Raw genomic sequence first — 23,360 nt, 5'->3', positions numbered from 1 at the left:
CCTCATCTCAGTGAGCGCTCAAAAAAAGCATGTGAGGTGGGGGGCGCTACAGAGGCAGAAAACTAAGGCCCAGGGAGCCTGAGTCACTTGCCTAAGCAGCCTGCGAGTGAATTGCCTTCAGGAATTAAACCCGATCCGTCAGACTTCAAACAATCCCTTTTTTCGCCCCACAGGGGGCGCCGGCCTGCGCGCACGCGCAATCTCCGCAGCCGCGTCCCCTTTAAGAGAATTCCTTTTGCCTTCTTCGACCCCTCTGCTTCCGCTTCACGTTCCCACAATGCAGTGCGGCTGAGCAACTCCGAGCCCGCGGGGACGCTGCGGGGGTACCCCGGCTGAGGCGGCGGCGGCGGCGACGTGGGCTGCGGCAGGCCCGCGGCGTCGGGCGGTGCGGATGTCGGGCTGGGCGGACGAGCGCGGCGGCGAGGGCGACGGGCGCATCTACGTGGGGAACCTTCCGACCGACGTGCGCGAGAAGGACTTGGAGGACCTGTTCTACAAGTACGGCCGCATCCGCGAGATCGAGCTCAAGAACCGGCACGGCCTCGTGCCCTTCGCCTTCGTGCGCTTCGAGGACCCCCGGTGAGGCTGCGCTCCGGCCCGAGGCCCCGGCCCCCGTCTTCCCTCTTCTCCCTCCTACCCGGGGCCTCCCCTCCTCCCTCAGCCAGAGCCCCCTCACGGCGCCCCCGGGTGGAGGATGAGGCCTCCTCTCACCACAGGCTCGGGGCGTCCTTTGCTCAGTCGTCACTTCCTCTGTTATTTTTTTTACTTTACTTGAAAACATAAAAGGTGGGTCTTTGGAGGGCCCGGGCCCGCCCAGGAGAGCCTCAGGGATGGAACAAATGACCATCCTCTCCCTCAGGCCGCAGAGGCACCCCTCAGGGAAAGCGGCCCAGGGCTTGGGAAACTTGGCCGCCCAACCGGCCTGGGGGAGGACTCGGTGAAGAGTAGAGGCGGCCCCTCGCCCTCTGCGCACCCTCCCCCGGCCGGAGCTCGCCCCTAGAGGGGAACAGACTGCGGGGATACGGATGCCTTTGGAGGTCGTAATGGGTCTCTGATGGATCAGATCTCTGTCCGGGCGCGCCACCCACAAGGCCAGGGCCTCGTGGATTTGGAAAAAAAAAAGTCTGAGGGGGCGCGAATCTCTGATTTCACCCTTCTGTGAGGGAGACACTGCTGGCTGCTTAGGGCCCCCAAGGATTTGGAAGCTCCCGGTCGAGTAACTGGTTCAAAGGGGGTCTTTGTGATCTTGCAAACATTGTCGATCTGACCGGAAAAGACCTAGAAACTTTCGAATTGCTGCTGGTTGGTTCTTAGAAGCCACCGCGCTGTACTTACCGGTCAGTTCAGTTACGGTAAATAAGAGCCTGCTGTTGTCCAGCGTTGTCCCCGGGAATGCTTTGCCTCCCTGCCCTCTTTAGGGTGCCTTTCTTAACCTGGTGTGGGGGATGGGGAGAGGAGACCATCGGAGGTCGGGGAGGCAGGAAGCGCCCTGAGGCTTTGATGGCTCTGAAGACTGACAGCTCAATTTCTAGCTTTTTGCCATTTGTCTCAAAAATGGATCTAGGCGTATTCACACCTTAATTGGAGAAGGTTGCACCTCTACTAATTAATAACAGTTCCGGTGTGTTTTTTGAACATTTGCTGCTAAACTTTAGCCTAATTTTCAACGTGTAAGTTTGTAGTGTTAACCGCATTTCACAAATGAGGAAACTGAGGATTTAGAGAACTGTTGATGAAAAGCGAATGCTAGTAACGGATCAACCCAGGATTTGAACCCCTTGTTCTTTCAGAATACAGATTTACTGTATGATGTTAGATTCTCATCTGTTCACATTCCTTTTATAAAGAAAAGTTATCTTTTGTTATCACTAGTTCCAAGCAAAACACTGCCTAAGCTCCAAGCAGAATACTGCATACATATTATCTTATTTAATCCTTATAATAACCCTGTTTAACAGGCATATTACATCTAGAAATGTCAAATTTTGATAAAAAGCATGCAGAGACAGCTGAAGAATTTCAACTTGGGTCAGTCTGTATTCAAAATCTGTTCTTAAACCCTAGCAGTTCAGCCTCTCTGTTATACAGAGCCAGGATTGCACTGGATGTTGTCCTCATTGCTTTTAATCCTGTGACTAGAATCTTGGTAAGTGATTATGTATGCACCTGTGACAACTGAATGATGGTCCTCATTAGCCCATCTCCAACTCTGCTTGTCCACCCAACCTCTGAGGCTGTTCTTCCTCCCACCAATATTGGAGAACCAGCTTGGCATTTCTAACCCTCCTAGAGCCTAAGAAAGGCTTAAAGTAACCTTACTGAATATTTACCTCTTTTGGTGAAATTATACTGAGTGTGGTTTTGGGAACTACAAACTATGATGATGAAGATATACTTGAAAGAGCTCCAAATTCCTCACAAAGCACTAATTTGCATGTCTTTTGAGCCTTCTTTTTAAGTAGGTTTTTCTTTCTGTAGATTTGATGGTATTAGACCTTGTGGAAGAATATTATAGTGTGTAGTGTGCATTTTGAGAAACTGCTCACCAAGGTTAGAGAGACACTTTTCATTGGTGAAATCAGTAATCTAGCAAGTTTTTTTTCCTACCAAATTAGTCCTCTTTAAGTGTTTACCCAGGCATTATATTTCATACCTAGAATATGTGACAGCTATAAAGTTTAATTCCAGTATCATGGAAGGTCTTCATGTAGTGCATCAAGATCCTGTTTTTTCTCACTGTAGGTTTCCCTCTTTTATTTGTTACACATGCCCCTCACTGGAAAGTCAGCCAGCCTCCTGAGCAACACTAACTCCAAACTTTTCTTTGCAGAGATGCTGAGGATGCAATTTACGGAAGGAATGGTTATGATTATGGCCAGTGTCGACTTCGTGTGGAGTTTCCCAGGACTTACGGAGGTCGGGGTGGGTGGCCCCGCGGTGGGAGGAATGGGCCTCCTACAAGAAGATCTGATTTCCGAGTTCTTGTTTCAGGTATGTTCCTTTCAGACCGAATGAGGGGATGCGTGTAAAATACTTAGCACAGAGTCTGATCTCTTAAGAAATGTTAACTGTTATTCCTCAGTGCATGGGATGCATGGGGCTTTCTCTTCTATAGCCCATGTACAGTGACAGTCTGAAGACTTTCCACACTTTGCCAGTGAGGCAGGTATCTTGCAAATGAAATTGCACTTGGTACAGTTTTGGTAGAACATAAACTTGCTTCTTATAAAGGAATTTTCTAGTTTTGAAAGGGAAGTTGATAGCAAAACCCACTGAGCTGGGATTCTAAAGATGTTTTATATTGGAATGTACCTTAGTATCAAACTTACTAGAATGACATTCCAGGAGCCAGATTTTGAACAACTTACCCAGCTTTGGATCCTGAAAAGGGCCAGCTTTTGTGGTAGTTTTGGAATTAGCAAAAAAGAAAAAGTAAAAACTGGGAGTCTTAGGGATTGTGTTGCAGAGTGTATAATGAAATATCCAGGATCGACAAATGATGACATGCTAAGCTAAAAAATTTATGCATCTTTTCAAAATATTGACACATTGGTAAAGACATGCAGCCTTCTGCACATTGCAGGGGTGTTAGGGCCCTGGTGGAGTGAAATATTTTTGAGGAGCCTGGCACCTTCTTAGATGTGAATGTCACATAATCACAGCAGATTAATCACATGGTGCTTAAGAATGATGCTCTCAATATCTGCCTATCTTGTGTCCCTTTGTTATTTTTTAACCCCAGAACTCTATTCCCTCTTTAGGATGTCATAAATATCTTTTTTTCCTCTCCATGCTGCTCTGAAATCCTGTTTAGAAAACTATTAGGAAATGGCTGCAGTCCTGAGCTGTGAGCGGTAAACACAGCCATTGAAAGCAGGAGCACATTTCCCTTTCATGATATCAGGTAGGGTTGTATGACTCCCAACTAGTTTTAGCATCTGATTCTTACCTTTTCCCCCACTGTATTGAAGAATGTTGGTGATCTTTAAAAGGTATTCTGTCTAGATTGTCTGTCATTCATACCTACAAGAAAACAAGCTTCAGATTGTTCTATTACCTTCAGCTATACTTCGGTTATTTCATTGGTGGTTTCAAATTCCTGTGTCCTAGGAACCCAGTTAAGCAAGAATAACTAGTACTGACAGATTTCATAATGGAAAAAATTAGAGCTCAGAGTCTTTGGAGTTTGAAATTATTTATGAAAGACAAGAAAGAAAGACTAAATTTTCAAGAGATACTAATCCTATGGACTTCTTGCTGTCAGAAAGGGTTGGTCTTTGATTAGCATAGGACCAGCTTCTTAAGGTGATTTACCACACATATTTTAGTGTTCTTTGGGTTTGTGTCCAAGATTTGTGATTTGGGGATCCTTAGGATTTAAGAATCCTTAGGATTTAAGAGTAGTAATCATGTCCAAGATTTGTGATTTGGGGGTCCTCAGGATTTAAGAGTAGTAATTGATGGAGAAGAGACCTGAGGTATTGCTGGCTATTAACAGGGCAGTTAAACATGGCTGAAGGATGTGGCCTCTTCTCTTATGTTCTCTGTGCCTAGGACTGCCCCCATCAGGCAGCTGGCAGGACCTGAAGGATCACATGCGAGAAGCTGGGGATGTCTGTTACGCAGATGTGCAGAAGGATGGAATGGGAATGGTTGAGTATCTCAGAAAAGAAGACATGGAATATGCCCTTCGTAAACTGGATGACACCAAATTCCGCTCGCATGAGGTAGGTCCCCACCTGTTGAGCCTGTACTCAGGCCACTCCACCTGAAGCTGATCTTGCAGAAGTAGCAGCAGGCCATGCATTTGCCATTTGATTACCTCACAGTACCATTAAAGATCTGTCTTAAGTGGACAGAGTCAATCAATTCATCATGCCTAAGCCCTGCAGGGACTTAAGAGAGAGAAGTCTGCAGTCATAGTATTTTTAAGCCACAGAGAGTACTGGTGCAGTCATGTGGTGAGCTGTTCTGTGATACCAGCTCTTTTCACAACTGGCTTAATCTGCAGTGTCCCTGTGTAAACCTAATTATTATGGCTGTCGTTCCTACTGGTCTAGTCTGGGCTCTATTATCATCTCAGCCATTATAGGTACTGTTTTTGGGGCTAACTTGTCACTTCATTTTTCCTTTCCCAAAGTAGTACAAGCCCCTTTTGAAACGGGAGCCCCCTGACTCAAATGGTGACTTTTCCTTTGATACCACTGAGACCAGATATGAGATCACTGCCACAATTGGACATTGTTTTCTGGTTATCCTGTTCTGATTTGCCGTGGGGTTTTAGCATGTCTGGAGACATCAATTTCCAGGCTCATTTTGTTTTCTAAGGATTCATGTTAACTCCTCAGTTTTATGGCTTGGAGGCTGCATGGCTGAATAGTACTTTTGCTCAGACTATTCTCTAGGACGTAAATTTAGAACAGAAACAAAGCAGCACCTGGTCCCCAGTTGTACTGCAAAGCAGGGCCTCAGTAAGGGTAAATCCAGTTACTGACTTCACCTAGGAAAAAGCATCTGGTTAATTTTATCTAGCATCTTTAGCTCTTAGAATGCTGGCTGAAGGCAAAGTGTCTCGAGAAAGGCCTGGATATGACTCCTCTGCTGCTTACATAATTTCTTAGCCAAGTTACTCTCTGAAACCTGCAAAATAGTCAAAATAATAATATTTGTCTTGTAAGAACTGCCAGGGAGCTAAATTATGAAGATAACTGAGGATTTAGCTCAGGTCCTGACACCTGGGAGGTATTGAATACAGATTAATTCTTTGGTCCTCAGCTATAGATGCATGTATGAGGTGGCAGGGGATTGAACTGTTATGATCTCTGAGACCCTTTCCAGTTTATTTTAGAGATCTGTGGGTCTAACAGTAATAGCTAGTATTTGAGCATTTACCACGTCATGTTGCCATTTATTTATGTCACATTGGGCAGATGGTAACATTCAATTTTCCTCATTCTTGAAGGGAGCTAGTAGTAAGACTATCTCAGCATTATTGTGAGGGTTTAATGAGAATATATCGCGCAAGGCAAATAGCAAGTGCTCAATACTTAACTATCATTGTTAGACAGTCATGTTATGTGTTATTGTGCTTTATTCTTCTGGATCATATACTTTCCTTTACTATTTTTGTTTGAATTTCAGGGTGAAACTTCCTACATCCGGGTTTATCCAGAGAGAAGCACCAGCTATGGCTACTCACGGTCTCGGTCTGGGTCAAGAGGCCGTGACTCTCCATACCAAAGCAGGGGTTCCCCACACTACTTCTCTCCTTTTAGGCCCTACTGAGACAGGTGACGGAAATTTTTTCTTTATTTTTTAGATGAAACTGAGCTGCTTTGTGCTCAGAATCTACATTCCAGATTGATAATTTAGTGTCTTAGGAAATTTTTTAATTTTTTTTTTAAGGAACTAAAACTACATAATTTCTACCAGGGCCATATAAGCAGTGAAACATTTTAAACTGCAGAAATTGTGGTTTTTGTTCAGAAATAAGTTGTATATTTTTCACCCCTGATTATGGGGAAAAAATCAGTGCTGTGTCTTTGTGGGTTACTCTGCTCTGGAGATGAGCAGTTACTGTGACTGAGTCGGCCCATTCTGTTTAGAAATATATTTTAAATGTTTAGTAATTGACGTGTGGTTGTCCTTGATTAAATGAATTCATAGATTTCACCAACCAGGCACACTGATTTAAAAAAAAAAATCACTGAGTTGTAATGGCAGCTTGTACCTGCCTGATAAGGAGCAGGAGGGGGAACTTTATTTGGGGATAAAGATAATTACTCTGATGGTGATTCAGGATTCTCTTATAATTCAAGGCCAAGCTTGTAACTGAAATGCCTTAAAGAAAAAGGGAGCATTGCAGATAGGGCAAGGGAAGGGGAAGAATAAAAACAGACTTTTAAAAATGGGCGGCAACATAAAGATCACTGGGAAATTCTTAGCCAAAACCAACTTTGGCAGTTTAGTCAGGAAAAAAAAAATCTCTTGGTTCTCACTCTTACCCCTACATCTGTCTCATTTATCCTTGGTATCTGAGCTTTTTTTTACAAAAAAAAAAAACAAACCTATATCTTGGATTCCACAGTTTGATAATTACTGGTGGGGGGCTTCTTTGTCCCAGGCCCAGGCTGTTTTTTTTCTTTTTAAGTCATTTTGTTAAGTATGCCTGACGTAAAAAGTCATTTATTTTATGTATACAACTCAGTGAGTTTGGGGTTTAAGTGTATACTCTTGAAACCATCACTACCATCAAGGCCACAAACATCCGTCACTTCTCAAAATTCCCTCTTTTAATATTTATATGTGGTAAGAACATTTAAGATCTACCCTCTTGGCAAATTTTTAGTATACAGTATAGTATTGTTAGCTGTCTTAGGGTTATTTTTACAGTTCTTTTCAGAAAAACTATAGGTGTGGCTACAGTATCCCTTTTGCATATATTCACTTTGTGGCATGGTGGATGGTTCTAGGTTAGAAGTTCCCAAGCTGTAGAATCTACTTTAAATACCCTTCAGATTTTAGGAAAAAGTTAGCCCTCTGCCTGGAACAAAGTGGGTACCCAGGATAACTGAGTATGTTTAGTAAAGATAAAAGGCTGCTTGAGTTGCCAGAAAGAGCAACTAAAAAGGACAACCTGGGCTGTGAATATACTGATTAGACACAATGTCTAATAGTTACAAAAAAAAAAATACACTTAAGTGCAGTTTCAGACAGTCATTTTGGGAGATAAGGGGGAATAGTGTCTTATAGACTGAATTGCCTGTGAGTAAATACTTGATCTATTTCCTTGGAAACTGACAATACCTTTTACTTCCATTACCATCAGGAACTCATTGCCTTGCTTTGGCTGGATCTTTCCCAGTTCTGTCTTCAGTAGAGTTAGTAAAAAATACTTAACCATCAGGTTTTTTTCAGATGACTGAAGGAAGTAGGGATGTTAATGTTCACAGTAAAATACTATCGTTGGATGGGCTTCTGTGTATTCACAGGTACCCTTTCCCAGAACAGCTACTTAGCTGTGTGGAAAAGGATCTTGTTCATCCAGCTTTGGCAAAGAGATGTTACCTGTTTGAAAACAGTAACAAAAAAGAATGTTATAGCTGAGTCTGCTTCCCAACTGGCGCCAGCTTATCACTTGCTTTGTCTTGGAAGCAAGTACATAAATAGCCACATAATGGAAATAAGTGTAGCTATTCCTGTTTTTCTAACAATTAATATCTGAAAGATTAACAAGTGACCTTAATGTATACAGAGACAGGTTAGGCATTTATATGCATATAGGAGTGGAAGGGAAGACTATGACTGTGACTCACTGTGTTCCAAGAAGCAAAGTCTGATGCAAGAGTCTATTTGAGAAATACCATATGTGATCAATGGACATGTACTGAAACAGCAATGACTATCAGGTTCTGAGATAGATGATAATAAAATCATATTTCTCTCTACAGTTAACTGAGGTGGTTTAGTGAATCAGAGGCATGATTAAAGAGAGGAGCTTACAAATTTTTTAGCTTTCTTTCCCATCCTTGCTTGAAGTAGAGATTTCCTTTAACTGGTTGATCTTGATCAAGAAGTAACCCCTGAGCTGGAGAGCTGAGCTGATGTTTGTCTCTGGAGGCTGCTTAGAATGGTTCTCCTCTGAGGAGACCTTCTGAACTTGAAGTTGGCACTTGGAAAGCCAGTCTACCTGAGTGCTTAGACTAGTCGCATTCCCAAATGTCCAGAGTGTACAGCAGCTCTGAGAACCCACCTGTCTGCAAAGGAGACAAAACAGTTCAACCCACCCAAGGTTCTGGATTTTATTATGTGCCCAGAGTCATTTTAAAGCTTCCGTTTAAAACAGTTACAGTGAGGTTTAAAGATTCAAACCTCCAGATAGGTTTTTGCAAACTGATGGCTCACAGGATACACCTGGCCTGCAGGGATGTTTTATTTACCTGGAATTTTTTTCCTTTAATCTTGAATTACTTGTCAGTATTTAAAATTTGGGAAATACCACAAAAAATGCCAGATGTCCAGATTCTCTGGGAAAATGGGCTCACATTATTGCCTGGCACTGAATGAGAAGCAGCGTCAGTTCCCCCTCTAGGTGAAGTTTGAGCTCCACATTTGCCACTGTCCACACCCTTCCCCATCCCAGCCCTGTTTTGCTCATTCCTGTTACTGACTGGCCTCTAGAGGTGAGGGTGACCTCTGGACTCTACTGTGGTTTTTATTTTTTCATCATTATTTCCAGTTTTACTGAGGAACTGACATACACTGTATAAGCTTAAGATGTACAACATAATGATTAGATATTGTGATTAGTTAGCATCCATCATCTCACATAGTAACAAGTTTTTTCCTTGTGGTGAGAACTTTTAAAATCTATTCTCTTAGCAGTCTTCAAATATACAATAGAATATTGTTAACTATAGTCATCATATTATACATTATAACCCAGAACTTACCTTGTAAGTGAAGTTTGTACCTTTTGACCACCTTCACCTAATTCTTGCCTTATACTTTTCAATGGGCTTTCACATAGCAAATTTGGACCAACGTTCCTATGTTCTTAGTTTACTGTGGGACCTGTTAACAACCACTTTGAGCAACACATACCTGGGGGAGCCACAAAATACTCCTCCACAACTCGATGGGCATTTTGTAGTAGTTCTTCAGCACAGTTGCCTTCTACCACATTGTCAGATCTCAAGTATAGACATCTACAAAACAAGAAGCTCAAGGTTACCTTCTCAGCAGGGCTTCTTGGGCATGCATAGGTGGGAAGGGTCACTAATGGCAGAACAAGGGAACAGAGTAGTCCTGTGTCAGAGTCACAGCTAAGAGAAAGAGGAACTGTGGTCAACAGCAGACCACCCAGTCTACAGTTTGTAGAGTTGCCTGACAACCCTGTGAGGTAAGTAGTCATTATTTCTCAGGACCGATGTGTTTAATAAATATTTTTGGATGATTACCACAGGTAAATTACTTTTGGTGGAGATAGGTAAAAAGGCAATTATAACCCAATGTGTTAAGTCTAACAGGTAAGCAAAGCTTGCCAAGGAAGTGGAATGGGGCACCTAATCCAGCTTGGATGAGGAACAGGTACTTAGATGATGTCAATGCTACAGGATGAGCAAGGAATAGCTGGATGGAGGGATAGGAAGTGGACTTATTGACAGGTGCAGAAACTTGCTAAAGAGTGGTTATAAGTGACAGAACTGGGATCTGAGCCCAGTTTTGGCACGCCTGAAATGAGTGTCTTTCTCACCACGGCCCCCTCTGTATATAAAAGTACCTGCCCTTGTATGATGTGCCATAAACATTGCTTAAGAATCCCCCATTGTTCTTTGGGCTTAGTGGCTTCATTAAGGTATTCAGATGACAAACTACTGAAACCAAACAGGAAATGAACCTGTCTGAGGCTTCACTACTGTTTCAATGTTAAAAGTGCACAACAAGAGGTCTGAGTATGCTTCCAGGTACTTGGGCTGAAAAATAGGCAGTTTCCTCACTTTGATAGGGGAGTAGTCAAGCTATCTCTGCTCTGAGCCAGACAGACTGAGGGCTAAAGAAAGGGGCAAAGATGTGACATAAACATCTGGGCACAAAGGCTGCTTAGCAGGCTAAGTTATCATAGGACTCTTTAGGAAAGGCCTATTTTTTTTTTTTTTGAGGTATCATTGACATACAATCTTATGAAGATTTCACATAAGCAACATTGTGGTCACTACATTCACCCATATTATTGAGTCCCTCCACACACACCATCACAGTCACTATCCACCAGTGTAGCAAGATGCCAGAGTCACTACTTGCCTTTGTGTTATACTATCTTCCCCATGACCCCACACACATGTGTGCCAGTCATAATCCCCCTCCCCTACTCCCTCCCCAACCTGTCCCCTTTGGTAACTGCTAGTCCCTTCTTGGAGTCTGAGTCTCCTGCTGTTTTGTTCCTTTGCTTTGTAGTTATAATCCACAAATGAGTGAAATTATCTGGTACTTGTTTTTCTCCACCTGGCTTCTTTCACTGAGCATAATACCCTCCCTCCATCCATGTTGCAGAGGATAGTATTGTTTTCTTCTTATGGCTGAATAGTATTCCATTGTGTATATGTACTACCTCTTCTTTATCCATTCATCTACTGATGGACATTAGGTTGCTTTCATATCTTTGCTATTGTAAATAGTGCTGCAGTAAACACAGGAGTGCATATGTCGTTTTGAATTAGGGATCTTTTTTGTTTTAGTAAATTCCTAGAGTGGAATTCCTGGGTCAAATAGTATTTCTATTTTTAGTTTTTTGAGGAACCTCCATATTGCTTTCCACAATGGCTGAACTAATTTACCTTCCCACCAACAGTGTGGGAGGGTTCCCTTTTCTCCACATCCTTGCCAGCATTTGTTGTTCCTAGTCTTTTGGATGTTGGCCATCCTAACTGGTGTGAGGTGATATCTCATTGTGGTTTTAATTTGCATTTCCCTGATAATTAGCAATGTGGAGCATCTTTCCATGTTCCTGTTGGCCATATGAATTTCTCCTTTGGAGAAGTGTCTGTTCATATCATCTGCCCATTTTTTAATGGGGTTGTTTGCTTTTTGGGTGTTGAGGCGTATGAGTTCTTTATATATAATTTTGGATGTTAACCCCTTTTCGGATGTGTCGTTTACAAATATGTTCTCCCATATTCTAGGGTGTCTTTTTGTTCTACTGGTGGTGTCCTTTGCTATACAGCAGTGTTTTAGTTTGATGTAGTCCCATTTGTTAATTTTTGGTTTTGTTACCCTCGCCTGAGCAGATGTATTCAGAAAAAAGTTGCTCATGTTTATATTCAAGAGAGTTTTGCCTATGTTTTCTTCTAATAGTTTTATGTTTTCATGACTTACATTCAGGTCTTTGATCCATTTTGAGTTTACTTTTGTGTATGGGGTTAGACAATAATCCAGTTTCATTCTCTTGCATATAGCTGTCCAGTTTTGCCAACACCAGTTGTTTGAAGAGGCTGTCATTTCCCCATTGTATATCCATGGCTCCTTTATCATATATTAATTGACTATATATGCTTGGGTTTATATCTGGGCTCTCTATTCTATTCCATTGATCTATGGGTCTGTTCTTGTGCCAGTAGCAAATTGTCTTGATTACTGTGGCTTTGTAGTAGAGCTTAAAGTCAGGAAATGTAATCCCCCCAGCTTTATTCTTCCTTCTCAGGATTGCTTTTGACTATTTGGGGTCTTTTGTGGTTCCATATGAATTTGAGAACTATTTGTTCTAGTTTGTTGAAGAAAGCTGTTGGTATTTTGATAGGGATTGCATTGAATCTATAGATTGTCTGAGAGACGATGGCCATTTTGACAATATTAATTCTTCCTATCCATGAGCATGGGATGTTTTTCCATTTATGTCTTCTTTAATTTCTCTCGTGAGTGTCTTGTAGTTTTCAGGGTATAGGTCTTTCACCTCCTTGGTTAGGTTTATTCGTAGGTATTTTATTTTGGATGCAATTGTAAATGGAATTGTTTTCCTGATTTCTTTCTGCTAGTTCATCGTTAGTATATAGGAATGCAACAGATTTCTGTGTATTAATTTTGTATTCTGCAACTTTGCTGAATTCAGTTATTAGTACTAATTGTTTTGGGGTGGAGGGAAAGGCCTATTTCTTTTGTGGCACCCAGCCTAGGGCTAGCCACAGTAAACACTCATGGTACCAAATGCAGAGCTGGAGTCTATCCCAGTTTCTGGCACTATCCTAACTTTGTGGCCTTGAACAAGTATGATCTCTCCAGATCTTAAGTTTCTTGCCAAGAAAGTGAGGGTTACACTAGATTTTTTTTCTTAAACCATACAAGGGTTATGCATCCATTTAACAAAAGTTGGATAATAAAAGCCATCTGTAAAGGTGACCATCGGACCTTCTGGAGTTTATATTTTTGTTGGGTGTGTAACAGTGGCTAAGAGCTTGAGCTCCTGAATCACAGCTGAATTTAAATCCCAGTGCCATACATGGCACGTGTACAAGTTACTTATCTCCATGTATCAGTTTTCTCATTTGTAGAATGCTTCATAGCATTGCTGAGTAGATTAAATGAAATGACATTAAAAAAAGAAGCTCTGAAAATGTTGGGCCTGCATTCTCACACGAGTAAGAGGTAGGTGCTGAACAGCACCTGCTTCTTTGAGAAGAGTGAGTGCACCCAGGTATACCTCAGTCCCCACCCCTCATTCAAAGTGTTCCTATGTATTTATTAACCTGCTGTAATCACGCATAACCAGCCCAGTCCGTACATACTGGAGGCTGCTAAGTGTTGCTGGACACTTGGAGATTTTGACAAAATAAGACTTTCTACTATGACCAGCAAGTGGTTAAAAGCTAGTTTCCCAACAGTAGATCTAAAAGCAATTATTTTATTAATTCCCTTGGTAATCAGGTTTCTTACATAAGTGACAAGAAAAACAAAATTCACCCCTTTAAAAATAGCCACACATTTCCACCTAATTACTGTTTATGCTGGAGTTGTTTCTAGAATAAACCCACACCTCCCTATTTTCTTAATCAGGCTACTGAAGTTAGGGTCTGTGACAGTGGCACGCCAAGAGACACCTTCACTTGGCAAGCTGCTGAACTTTTCTTGACTTCAAATTCATGCATAAAACCCCAAACAAGATCAGATGAGCTCTTTAGATGCTAATCAGTTATTAACTAAGCATTCATCTTTCTCAGAGTTCTGTGAGATAATAAAGCCCAAATACTGCAAGATACCCATTTTGATAAGTATGCATTTGGGCTAATATTAGTTATATACTTGGAAGACTTGAAAAGACAGTCCTTTAAATCTTTCTGTGTTCTGGTTCAGAGGAAAAACCCTAGTTGAGACAGGGTTCGACTGTAAAGCTCACAGACAAGGCACTTAAATCAGTAACTGGGAAATGCTAATAAAAGCATTTAATGAAAGTACCACAGCAGTCCATTTGCAACATGGATGGACCTAGAGGGTATTTTGCTAAGTGAAGTTAAGCCAGGTGAAAAAAAATACCATATGATTGTCACTTTTTTGTGTAGTATAAAAGCAAAACAACAAAATAGCAGTAAACTCCTAGACACCAAGAAGTGACTGACGGTTACCATGGGGGAGGGAGATAAGGGGCACAAAATCTCAATAATTAGTTGTTTGCAGGGATGGTATGTAGTACAGCATGGAGAATATAGCCAATGATTCTGTAACATCTTCCTATGCTGACAGTAGCTTTACTAGTGGGGTTGAGGATTTAATTAATATGGTAACTTTTGGACCAGTGTGTTATATACTTGAAACCAATGTAAGACTGTATCAACGATACTTCAATTAAAAAAAAAAAGATACAGAAAAAAAGCAATACAGCAGAGAGGAAGAAGAGCCTCTGTCAGCCCCTGGCCTGACCAGTTGGAGGGACAATTCTGCTGCTGCTTTCATTTATTTGGCCTCTGCCCTGGTATTAGACTACCAGGAGTTGTTTCTCGGGGCACCACTCTGGGTTGATGTCCCTAGGCACCCTCTTGGAGAGGTGGGTGGGGTGAGTTTAAATGATGCCCCACAGGCCACAATGAAGCTTTTCTTTATCCTCAAGAGCACTGAGAAGCCACCTCAAGGGCTTGGATTAGGAGAATGACAACAAACTACTGTTTTGAAGTGTTGTGCAACTTTGGGCAAATTGGTTAACTGCTCTAGACCTGAGCATCAGATTCCAAAACAGAGACAGGATTTGAAAGAAAGACTAAAGGTGTGAACTGGAGGCTGGTAAGCATTTTACACAAAAATTATGGTTACAGGTAGGTCTGGCTCTCCCTATTGATACTAATGGCAGCTAATCTTTCTTGCTCCCCACCTGTACTAGGAGTTTATTTAAAAATAAAATCACATCAGAAAAATGGTAGGATGGAAAGTTGTATCTTGCTCTTATTTTTATGAGCTACATACCCATCCTCCCCAAGAAGCTGCAGTACCAAACAGCAAACAAGTTCACTTTTCCAAAAAGATCATTGTCTTTAAAAATGTATTAAGATTCGGCAACAGTGGCAGAGATGGGTGGAGGCTGCACCCTTTATAAGTATGCAGCTGACCCCTGAACAACATGGGGGTTAGTGGTGTGGCCCCCCTGAAGGGCAATCAGAAATCCACATATGATTTTTGACTCTCCAAAAACTTTACTAATAGCCTGTTGGCCACGAAGGCTTACCAATAATACAAACAGTTGTTAACACTTTGTATGTTAATATGTATGATATACTTTAAAGTAACCTAAAGAAAACAATGGTTTTATCAAATTGTCACAAATCTGCAAAATTTTTTCCAATATATTTAATGAAAATATTCCACATATAAGTGGACTCATGCAGTTCAAAGCCTGGTGGTTCAAGGGTCAACTATAGTATTCACAACCTACTTCGTCAAAGACCCCACCCCCTTTGCTACTATATTACAGGACACTATCACTACTTGTGTTATTTCTCTGCCTCCTTCTTAGGCAATTGTGGTTTTGGCCCGAGATAGAAAATGGAAAGTTAAAACTTCTCTGTTCATTTCTACTTTCTTTAAAACTATTAACAGTTTCTTGCATGCCTTTTCAGGAACAAGACAAAACAATGCATACACCAGAATATATGATAGATTACATAGAAAGTATTGATAATACCATAATGTTTTCGATTTTCCCTTTTTTATTAAATAAAATTTGAAGACCTTTCTGTGACAGTATATATTGTTATTTTTTCTTCATTTCTAACAACTGCTGAATATTCCATTGTATAATGTGTTTGGCCATGACAAACACTTAGATTGTTTCTGGGTTTTTTTTTTTTAATTTATGAGTATACGTATGCATGTATGTTTTATAAACGGATTTGCATACCCTGGGCACTTGTGCATACACTTGGATGCACCTTCACAGATAATCTCCATAGGGATTCACTAGGTCAGAAAATACGTACATTTAACATTTTGAGACAGGAATCCAACACCAAGTCAGGAGCTTGAGACAGAATGCAAGATAGGAGCTTACATTCGAATAACGAGACATAAACAAAAATAAGAAAAATATTAGAAGAAAACCCAACAGGATAAGGAGATAGCGACTGGAAAGAAAGAGTGTTGGGAGGGTATAAGCTAAGATCTGCCAAGAAAGAAAGTGCAAATATCTCGGGCAAAGAACGAATGTGGCATGTTGTAGAAATAGTAAGCAAGCCAACGTGGCTGGAATGTCCGGGGCAGTTATGTTCGATTAGTAAGCAAGGACTAGTTCATAACCTACGGCCTCGAAGGCAATAATTAGGAGTTCGGATTTTGTTGCTAATTACGGGGGTTCTCGAGGATTTTATTTTTATTTCGTTTACCTCGAGGACTTTAAACATAAGATCCACAATGAACAAGAGGACGCGTGAAAGCACTTTCGCAAGGGGTGGCCGTGGGAAAATTACTGCATCTCGCTAAGGCCCTTTCCCCCTCCGTGAATTGACGTACTAATCGCCGCCTAAAATGTCTAGGCGAGCGTCACAGGCAAGGCTTCGGGGCCGCAGCCACCAGCTTACCTGTCCTCCAGTACTGACTCCATGGGCTCCACCCCGTCGGTGTCCACCGCGCGGAGACGGTCGGCAAAGGTGATGGCCTCCTCCAGCCGCGCCACGGCCTCCCGGCTGCCGAAGTCCACAAGCGCTAGGCGCTCCAAGTGCTCGATCACGTCGGCCGTGATCCGGCCACTTCCCTGGGTGGGGATGAAGCGGAGGGTGTGGGTCAAAGGTGGGGCGTAGGCCGCTTAGAGACCCGCTTCATCACCCGCCTAGATGTCCCCAGCCTTTACCTGAGGATCCGCCTTGGAGGTGAAGCCCCGGAGCCAACCCCCAGGGCCGCGAAGGCCCAGCCATACAGCCCGCGCCCACATTTGTTTATCGGCCTCCGTAGTGCGTTCACGTAAGGCCGAGCGCCGAGCCCAAGAATGACGAAGGCAGAGCGCGCCGCCACTGCCGCCATGAATAGTGTAGGGGAGGCATGCACCGACATGAAGCGCGAGTACGACCAGTGCTTCAATCGCTGGTTTGCCGAGAAGTTCCTAAAGGGGGACGGCTCCGGGGACCCGTGCACAGACCTCTTCAAGCGCTACCAGCAGTGTGTTCAGGTGAGCTGTGGCCGAAGCCCTCTCGCCTCTACCTCCAGGCCGCAGACTCTGCGGTGTCCCTGGCCACGCGCAGTTTCTCGCAGGTGTAGAGACGGGGAGGGTGAAGAAACGCCTCAATGTCAGTGACAGGAGCTTTCTCCCCTACCATCTTCCTTCCCCGTACCGCCTAGTATCTCTCTGAATAACAAAATATTTTTGCAGTGTTTTACTTTTGACGGGTACAGTAACAGTTTTGGGTTCATTTGGTGCTCCTAAATTTGCAAAGTGGGCATAGTTATTCATATTTTATACATATTAACACTGACACGCTGATACAGGAAATGATTAGTCCAAGTTCACTGGAATCACGTTGCCTTGATTTTTGCGGTGGTGCACTTCTCCAGTATTATTTTGGGGGAGTTTAAGTACAGGGAGAAGAAATCCCGAGGCAAAATACCTCTAAAAACCGAAATCAGTCAAAGGGAGAAACAAAGTTTAAAATCCATTTATTGCTTACAAACTGCAGTCCGGGACCTTCTCTTTCCTGCTCCAGGAGCAAAACCAGCACTCCCCTCACCTCTCAGGTACAGGTAAGCCCTCCTTGTCCAGGTAATTACCCATTGATATGGAGATGATCTTCTCTCCACCCCTGAGGAATGATGCAAATGCACTAAAGCCATACTACTGTCCACCTCTGAACACCTGATATTCAGGTGTACTAAAGCCTGGAGAGATATTCTGGAAATGTTACCAGAAAGAGAGGCAGGATTTTAGCCTCTCTGGCCTGTTAGACATGGAGTCTCATTTTTTTGTTACAATCCCTTTATTGGCCTGTCTTATCTCTTGACCAAGAAATTTTCATTCCACTCCAATGAATGTGAACTGCTTTGAATTTTAAAAACTGGATAAGGCACTCCCAAGTAATTAACTTAAAACATCTTCAGGGTAATTCCAGGTGGAGTTGATTTTTATCCTAGATAGAAAACTGAGGCTTGCTCAGTCACGTAGCCAGTAAATCCAAAAACCCATATTTGAACTTGTTTTTGTCACAGTAGTGATACTGTTATGAATTGTGATAATTCTTCACAACTCCTTTCCAATCTCTCTGATCTTAAACACTTAATTTTTTTGTAAGCATGGGGCTTGAATCATGGTTGGAAGTCCTTAGTAGTCCAGTCTGATTTATTTTTGTATCATATTTACAAACTTTGGTCCTCAACCTTCATATAGACCTTTATTTATCATGTTTTCTCCTCCCATCAGAAAGCAATAAAAGAGAAAGAGATTCCCATCGAAGGACTGGAGTTTATGGGCCGTGGCAAAGAAAAGCCTGAAAATTCTTCTTGACCTTGACAGTCACCTTGAAACGGACTCCTCAAATCAGGAAATTGAGGACTCTGGATTTTGTCTGTGAAAATGGCCATCAATTTGATAAGGAGTTTAGGAGGGAGGAGTTTTCCTTCCTTGATGCTTTCCTCTCACCTGTAAAAGATGAACCATCGCTCTTTTCTTTGAGATGATTTCTCACTTTCTCTGCATCTTGCAGGAACCCAATGTGCTAAAATAGAATGACTTGGGGGATTATGATTGCAATACTTGGTCTAAGATCAGCTTTAAATACATAAATACTGGTAAACTTGTTAGAATGATCAGGGTTGCCTGACCTCCTGAGTTATGCTGCAAAGGACATTAGATACACTGTACTGAGGTTAATCATGGAAGAAATGGGTTAGGACTTCCCTTTTCTCTCAGGGAGCTAATGCTCTGAAAAGGGATCCCAGCACAAGTTTTATTCAATGCTTGGAAGCAGTTTTATTTTTATCATAGTAACTTAACTATTAAAATTGCTGGTGGACTGAGTTAGCCAAGTGATCACTTTGACAGTTCCCTGCCTTAACAAGATGTTTTAAGATCTCACGTAAGATTATAAAAGCTTTAAGAATGCTGCAGTGAACTCCAATTCAGAGCTCACAGTGAAGTTCAGGAATCGAGATCCCTGGAGTAATTTTGGAAGATCCTAAATTGCAGAGATCTGCTGTTGCGGCTTTCAACCCGTCAGTGAATTAAAGTCAACTGGTATTATAAAAATGGCAAAATGCTACATCTGATTAAATGAGGGGAGAAAAGAGTTTGCTTTATTTGCCTTGATTATCCACCCTGCCCTATAATGTATGTAATCATGAAGATGGAATAAATCATAACATTTAGTCTCTTAGCATTTTTTGCTCCTGGAACTTGGTGGAACACTTTACAGTATTACCCTGTAACCCCACATATCCTATATATATATATATATATATATATATATATATATATATATATATATATATAATATACACACTGGGGAGAGTTTTATGTTTTATAATTTAAAAGTGAAGAAAAAGTAAAGATTTATCTAAGCCAGGTAGCATGGTATAGCGATTAGAAACCTCAGTAATTTTTTATATTTATTTCCACACACTAAGCTACATAAATTGTCTTCATAATGTAACAGCACAAAAAATGTCAGGATTAGGTGAGCACTTACACACTTCAGAATGTCATGTAGTCCCCACAATTGTGTGTCTTGTGTAATTTGGTTCAATTTATTCTATATGCCCAATATAGTATGAAACAGTTTACGGAAGGCCTAAATTCTACTATCTTCTACCAACTACTTCACATTTAATGTGACACCAATCCTTCATGTCATTTCAGTACATTATATATTTATGTTTCGACAGGTTAATGTCCAATATACAAGGATTATAAAAGATAACCTGGTGCCCAGTTGAGGGAAGCCAGGCAGCATGTTGACATTAAGAACATCTGTCCTGAACTCAGACTGGCCATAAGCACAACAGCTCTACAGGGGCTCAAGCTCAGGCTGTGGTTAGATCATGGAATGGCAAGGACAGCAGGGATTCCTTCCTTTTCTGGCAAGGGCTTTCCCACCATTTCCATACGCTTCACCTCTGCAGTACTCGTTTCCTGTATGTACTACACAGTACCACAACTTTGTAGCCTCTTGAATCATACCACAAAACTCTTGGTTAAGCCTTGAGAATAAAATCAGCCCAAGCCAACTATGTTCTTTTATTGTAATCACTACTGATGTCATAGTTTTTTCTGATTGTTGTTCATGCTGTTTTAACTTCATCCTCCCCATACAGTGACGTCAACTATCCCAGCTACTTCAAAGATTTTAAAAGGAAATCTTAATTTCTCTTTAAGGGTGATTTTATAACTATTACCATTGTTTTTCTCAATTTTTATGGCTACAGGAAGGTTTTAATACCAGAAACAAAGCCAGTATTATATGCAGAAAGGTGTCGTACTGCCTTTTTCCAAAAGTTGCTGACCCTTCCAGCCTTCAAGACTCCAAATGAGTGCTGAGAGATGACCCCAAATGAGTACCTGACATCTTTGGAGAAAATCGGGTATCTGATTATAAGGAGTATTCTGCAACAAATGCTGGTGGAATGGAACAGGAGAAAGCTGAAAAGGAGCAAGCACTTCCTCTGAGAATCGTAGTTACCTCTTTCAGATGTAAACTGCAACCATTCTGCTAGCCACTCAATGTCTCTGCCATCCAGAGACTATCAGTACCCAATCTTGATACTTAGCTCCACTCCTGGTCTCTGCTTAATGCACCCCAGGTATAAGAAACCAAGGACAACATGTTATAAACACCATCATTCAGAGACCTGAATTTGACCTGAATCACTGTAAACAGCAGCTACACACGTTCATTGCAGAAACTGAACATTAATAATAATTTCTGAGAGAAAAATACCACCAAAGAATGCAACTCTCAGCTCATGACCAATCTAGGTTATTTATTTAAGCCATCTCCTGCCATAAGCAAAGGGATGGAAAAATAAGTATACTGGTCATCATTTAATATAAGTAAAGAAGGTGAGTGTAAGGTCCCATACACTTTTCTGGTCCGTGTGCAGAGTAATGGTCCAAACCAGTGCTGTGGTCCCCACTGGGTAGTGGTCCGGGTTCTCTCTATTCATCTTCATAGCCAGTTGGAAGCGGATTCACGTGAGGGTTATGGAATAGAGTATGGTTACCATCTCCCCACGGAAAGGGCTGTGGAGTAAAGATGTCAATTAGGCAACTCCAGAAAACAGTTCAGAAGCAGCACTGCCATGAACTGCTTAAAAGACAAGGTGGCAGATAATACATTAAAAACAAAATGGAAACTAGTCCTTTAACTACTGGCATTATTTCAGCCTTCCCATCATTTAAAGGAGCTCTCAAACCTTTCAGGGGAGTCCTTAAGGTAAACAATAGAAAAAGGAAGCTCAGGTTCATTAGTCATAAGCCTCTCCCCGGCAACTGGTCTAACATCGCTGTTTCTCAAAGTACAATTCTCACGCCACTTCCATCAGAAATGGTAAGGGTGGGTATGGGCAGAGAAAATGCTGATTAAATGCTGATTTCTGGGCTCCACCTGACATAAAGTGGAAACTGCAACCTATGATCCTCAATTATTTTGTGTGCTACCTTTGAAAAATAATTGCTCTAGGGCAGTAGTTTCCAATTCAGGATGATTTTTGCCCTTCTGGAGACATGAGGAGGAGTGAGTGGTACTATTGGCATCTAGTGGGCAGAAGTCAAAGATGCTGCTAAACATCCTACATTCAAATAGCACCCCTACCCCCCTGCGCACCTCAAAACTTATCCAGACTCAAATGTCGTACTGAGGTTGAGAAACGTTGCTGTATGGTTTCTGATTCTGGACAAGGGCAAGGGTGGGGTTCAAAGACTCCAACATCCTTTCTGAATCAAAGAATGTAGTTTCTAAGAGGCCAGTGATTAATGGCTGAGCGATTAACAGTTATTAAAGAAACCAAAAAAGGTTCTTGTTAAGAATATCTACAGCAAGCAATAAAAAACAAATCGTTATATTTACATCAATAGCCAAGAGATAAAATAGTTGAAAAAGATAACTAATGTAGAGATGGAGAATAGAAAAAGCTGTCAGTTTCTTCATTATACAGCTAGTTAACTGCCAGATGCCCAGGTCCTAAAAGGTGAATCACCTTACGACTTTGCCATTTTAAGGGGAGTTTCCAAATCTCCAAGTTTTATACAATCGACAACCGTTTCAGAACAGTATCAGGAGGCGGCACGTGGGATGAATCGGTTAAAGGAATGCCGAAAGGCACTTATTGTATGACCTTGAAGAACACTCCAGACATGACCCCGGTGTCAGTTTCCTGCCCGCAAAATTTGTGAGGATTAGATGAGAAATCGCACACCCCCAACACCCACGCTTTTGGACAATGAAGAACCTGAATTACGTATTTGGAATAGAACAGACATTCGAAGAAACTGCAAGGGCGTACCTTGGACCTGATGCGGAGATGCGGGTAGGCGATGAACTCGGGTCTCTCGTGTTCTCCCTGATGCGACTTCAGGAAGACGTTCAGCATGCTCACTCCCACGCCGGGGAGCGCGACGAAGTAGGTGAGTGCCTTCCACAAGCGAGCTGCGGAGGGGGAACGACCACTCAACTCAGGACCCGTGCAGGGCCCGCCCAGGTCTCACCCACTCCTCCTCCAAGACCTCAAGCCAAGGTCACAGTCCCGCCCCGCCTCGCCGGACTGGGGCTGAGACCCGACCCGCCGACCACAGCCCCAGTACCTGAGCCCTCCTCGCCGTGGGCGCCACTCGACATAGGCCGCCCCATCTGTGGCCGGTAGCGACCTAGCAGCCCGGAAACCCGGGACCCAGCCGCCGCCAACGCCATTTTCGATCTGAACAGCCGCAGCGCCGGAAGCGGAAGCAGAAAGGTGGGCCTTGGGGGCGGGACCACAATCTCAAAAGGAGCTCCGATTGGGCGGCGCCTTCTCTCTCCGCTTAACCCGAGAAGTCGGCTCCCTATTCTCCCGGCAGACAGAATCCTCGAATAAAATCTGCAGACACCGCGCTTGAGGGAGCGTGCGCTCTGCACCTCCGCACGCCCCTCTCCGGTTCCCACCCTGGGAGGCTGAGCGCAAAGGAAAGGTTTGTGCGGCGCATCCTGGCATTCGGGATCGCTCCCTTGGTTGGAGTCCGTGTACACGGCTGGAGGTTCCAAGCACAAACCATCCTATCCAAAATGCCATTCTCGTACCTCCCCATCCTCTGACGTCACTTGTCATCGCTCATGGCAAAATCGCCGTCATCATTATTATTTTGTCTGCCTCCGCTACTGGAATATAAACTGTAATGCCAAGAATTTGTCACTCCAGCATTCCCAGAATCTGGAATC

General features: G+C 42.6%; 4 protein-coding genes across 7 annotated transcripts; 2 read left to right on the top strand and 2 right to left on the bottom strand.

Moving 5' to 3' along the window:
• The first annotated feature begins 267 nt into the window (after positions 1-267).
• Positions 268-6,629, top strand: SRSF9 (serine and arginine rich splicing factor 9). Its single transcript, XM_017661231.3, has 4 exons — positions 268-579; positions 2,831-2,991; positions 4,555-4,727; positions 6,142-6,629. Exons 1-4 carry the CDS (start codon positions 392-394, stop codon positions 6,283-6,285), a joined length of 666 nt encoding a protein of 221 aa, XP_017516720.1. The 5' UTR covers positions 268-391; the 3' UTR covers positions 6,286-6,629.
• Positions 6,630-7,270: 641 nt separating this feature from the next.
• GATC (glutamyl-tRNA amidotransferase subunit C) lies at positions 7,271-16,932 on the bottom strand. Of its 2 annotated transcripts, XR_012125882.1 has the most exons (5): positions 16,820-16,932; positions 16,551-16,723; positions 9,604-9,707; positions 8,503-8,756; positions 7,271-8,067 (listed from the first exon to the last, which is right to left on the bottom strand). XR_012125882.1 is itself a non-coding variant. In XM_017661232.3 (4 exons), the coding sequence occupies exons 1-4, from the start codon at positions 16,898-16,900 to the stop codon at positions 8,015-8,017; spliced, it is 411 nt and encodes a 136-aa protein (XP_017516721.1). In that variant the 5' UTR covers positions 16,901-16,932; the 3' UTR covers positions 7,271-8,014. The 2 variants fall into 2 exon arrangements, 1 of the variants encoding a protein (XP_017516721.1); XM_017661232.3 differs by lacking the exon at positions 8,503-8,756.
• A 22-nt stretch (positions 16,933-16,954) lies between these two features.
• TRIAP1 (TP53 regulated inhibitor of apoptosis 1) lies at positions 16,955-19,320 on the top strand. Of its 3 annotated transcripts, none has more exons than XM_073223684.1 (3): positions 16,955-17,134; positions 17,640-17,697; positions 18,377-19,320. In XM_073223684.1, the coding sequence occupies exons 1-3, from the start codon at positions 16,955-16,957 to the stop codon at positions 18,445-18,447; spliced, it is 309 nt and encodes a 102-aa protein (XP_073079785.1). In that variant the 3' UTR covers positions 18,448-19,320. The 3 variants fall into 3 exon arrangements, with proteins under 3 accessions (XP_073079785.1, XP_073079784.1, XP_017516722.1); XM_073223683.1 differs by having other exon boundaries at positions 17,640-17,703; XM_017661233.3 differs by lacking the exon at positions 17,640-17,697.
• Positions 19,321-20,911: 1,591 nt separating this feature from the next.
• COX6A1 (cytochrome c oxidase subunit 6A1) lies at positions 20,912-22,908 on the bottom strand. The gene is made up of 3 exons (XM_017661217.3): positions 22,751-22,908; positions 22,453-22,595; positions 20,912-21,190 (listed from the first exon to the last, which is right to left on the bottom strand). The coding sequence occupies exons 1-3, from the start codon at positions 22,854-22,856 to the stop codon at positions 21,107-21,109; spliced, it is 333 nt and encodes a 110-aa protein (XP_017516706.3). The 5' UTR covers positions 22,857-22,908; the 3' UTR covers positions 20,912-21,106.
• Positions 22,909-23,360: the final 452 nt, after the last annotated feature.

This window comes from Manis javanica, chromosome 15 (genome assembly GCF_040802235.1).
Source record: "Manis javanica isolate MJ-LG chromosome 15, MJ_LKY, whole genome shotgun sequence".
In the NCBI taxonomy this organism is placed as follows: domain Eukaryota; kingdom Metazoa; phylum Chordata; class Mammalia; order Pholidota; family Manidae; genus Manis; species Manis javanica.
Note: the sequence above shows the minus strand (reverse complement) of the source record. Positions and strands in the feature narration are given on the sequence as shown.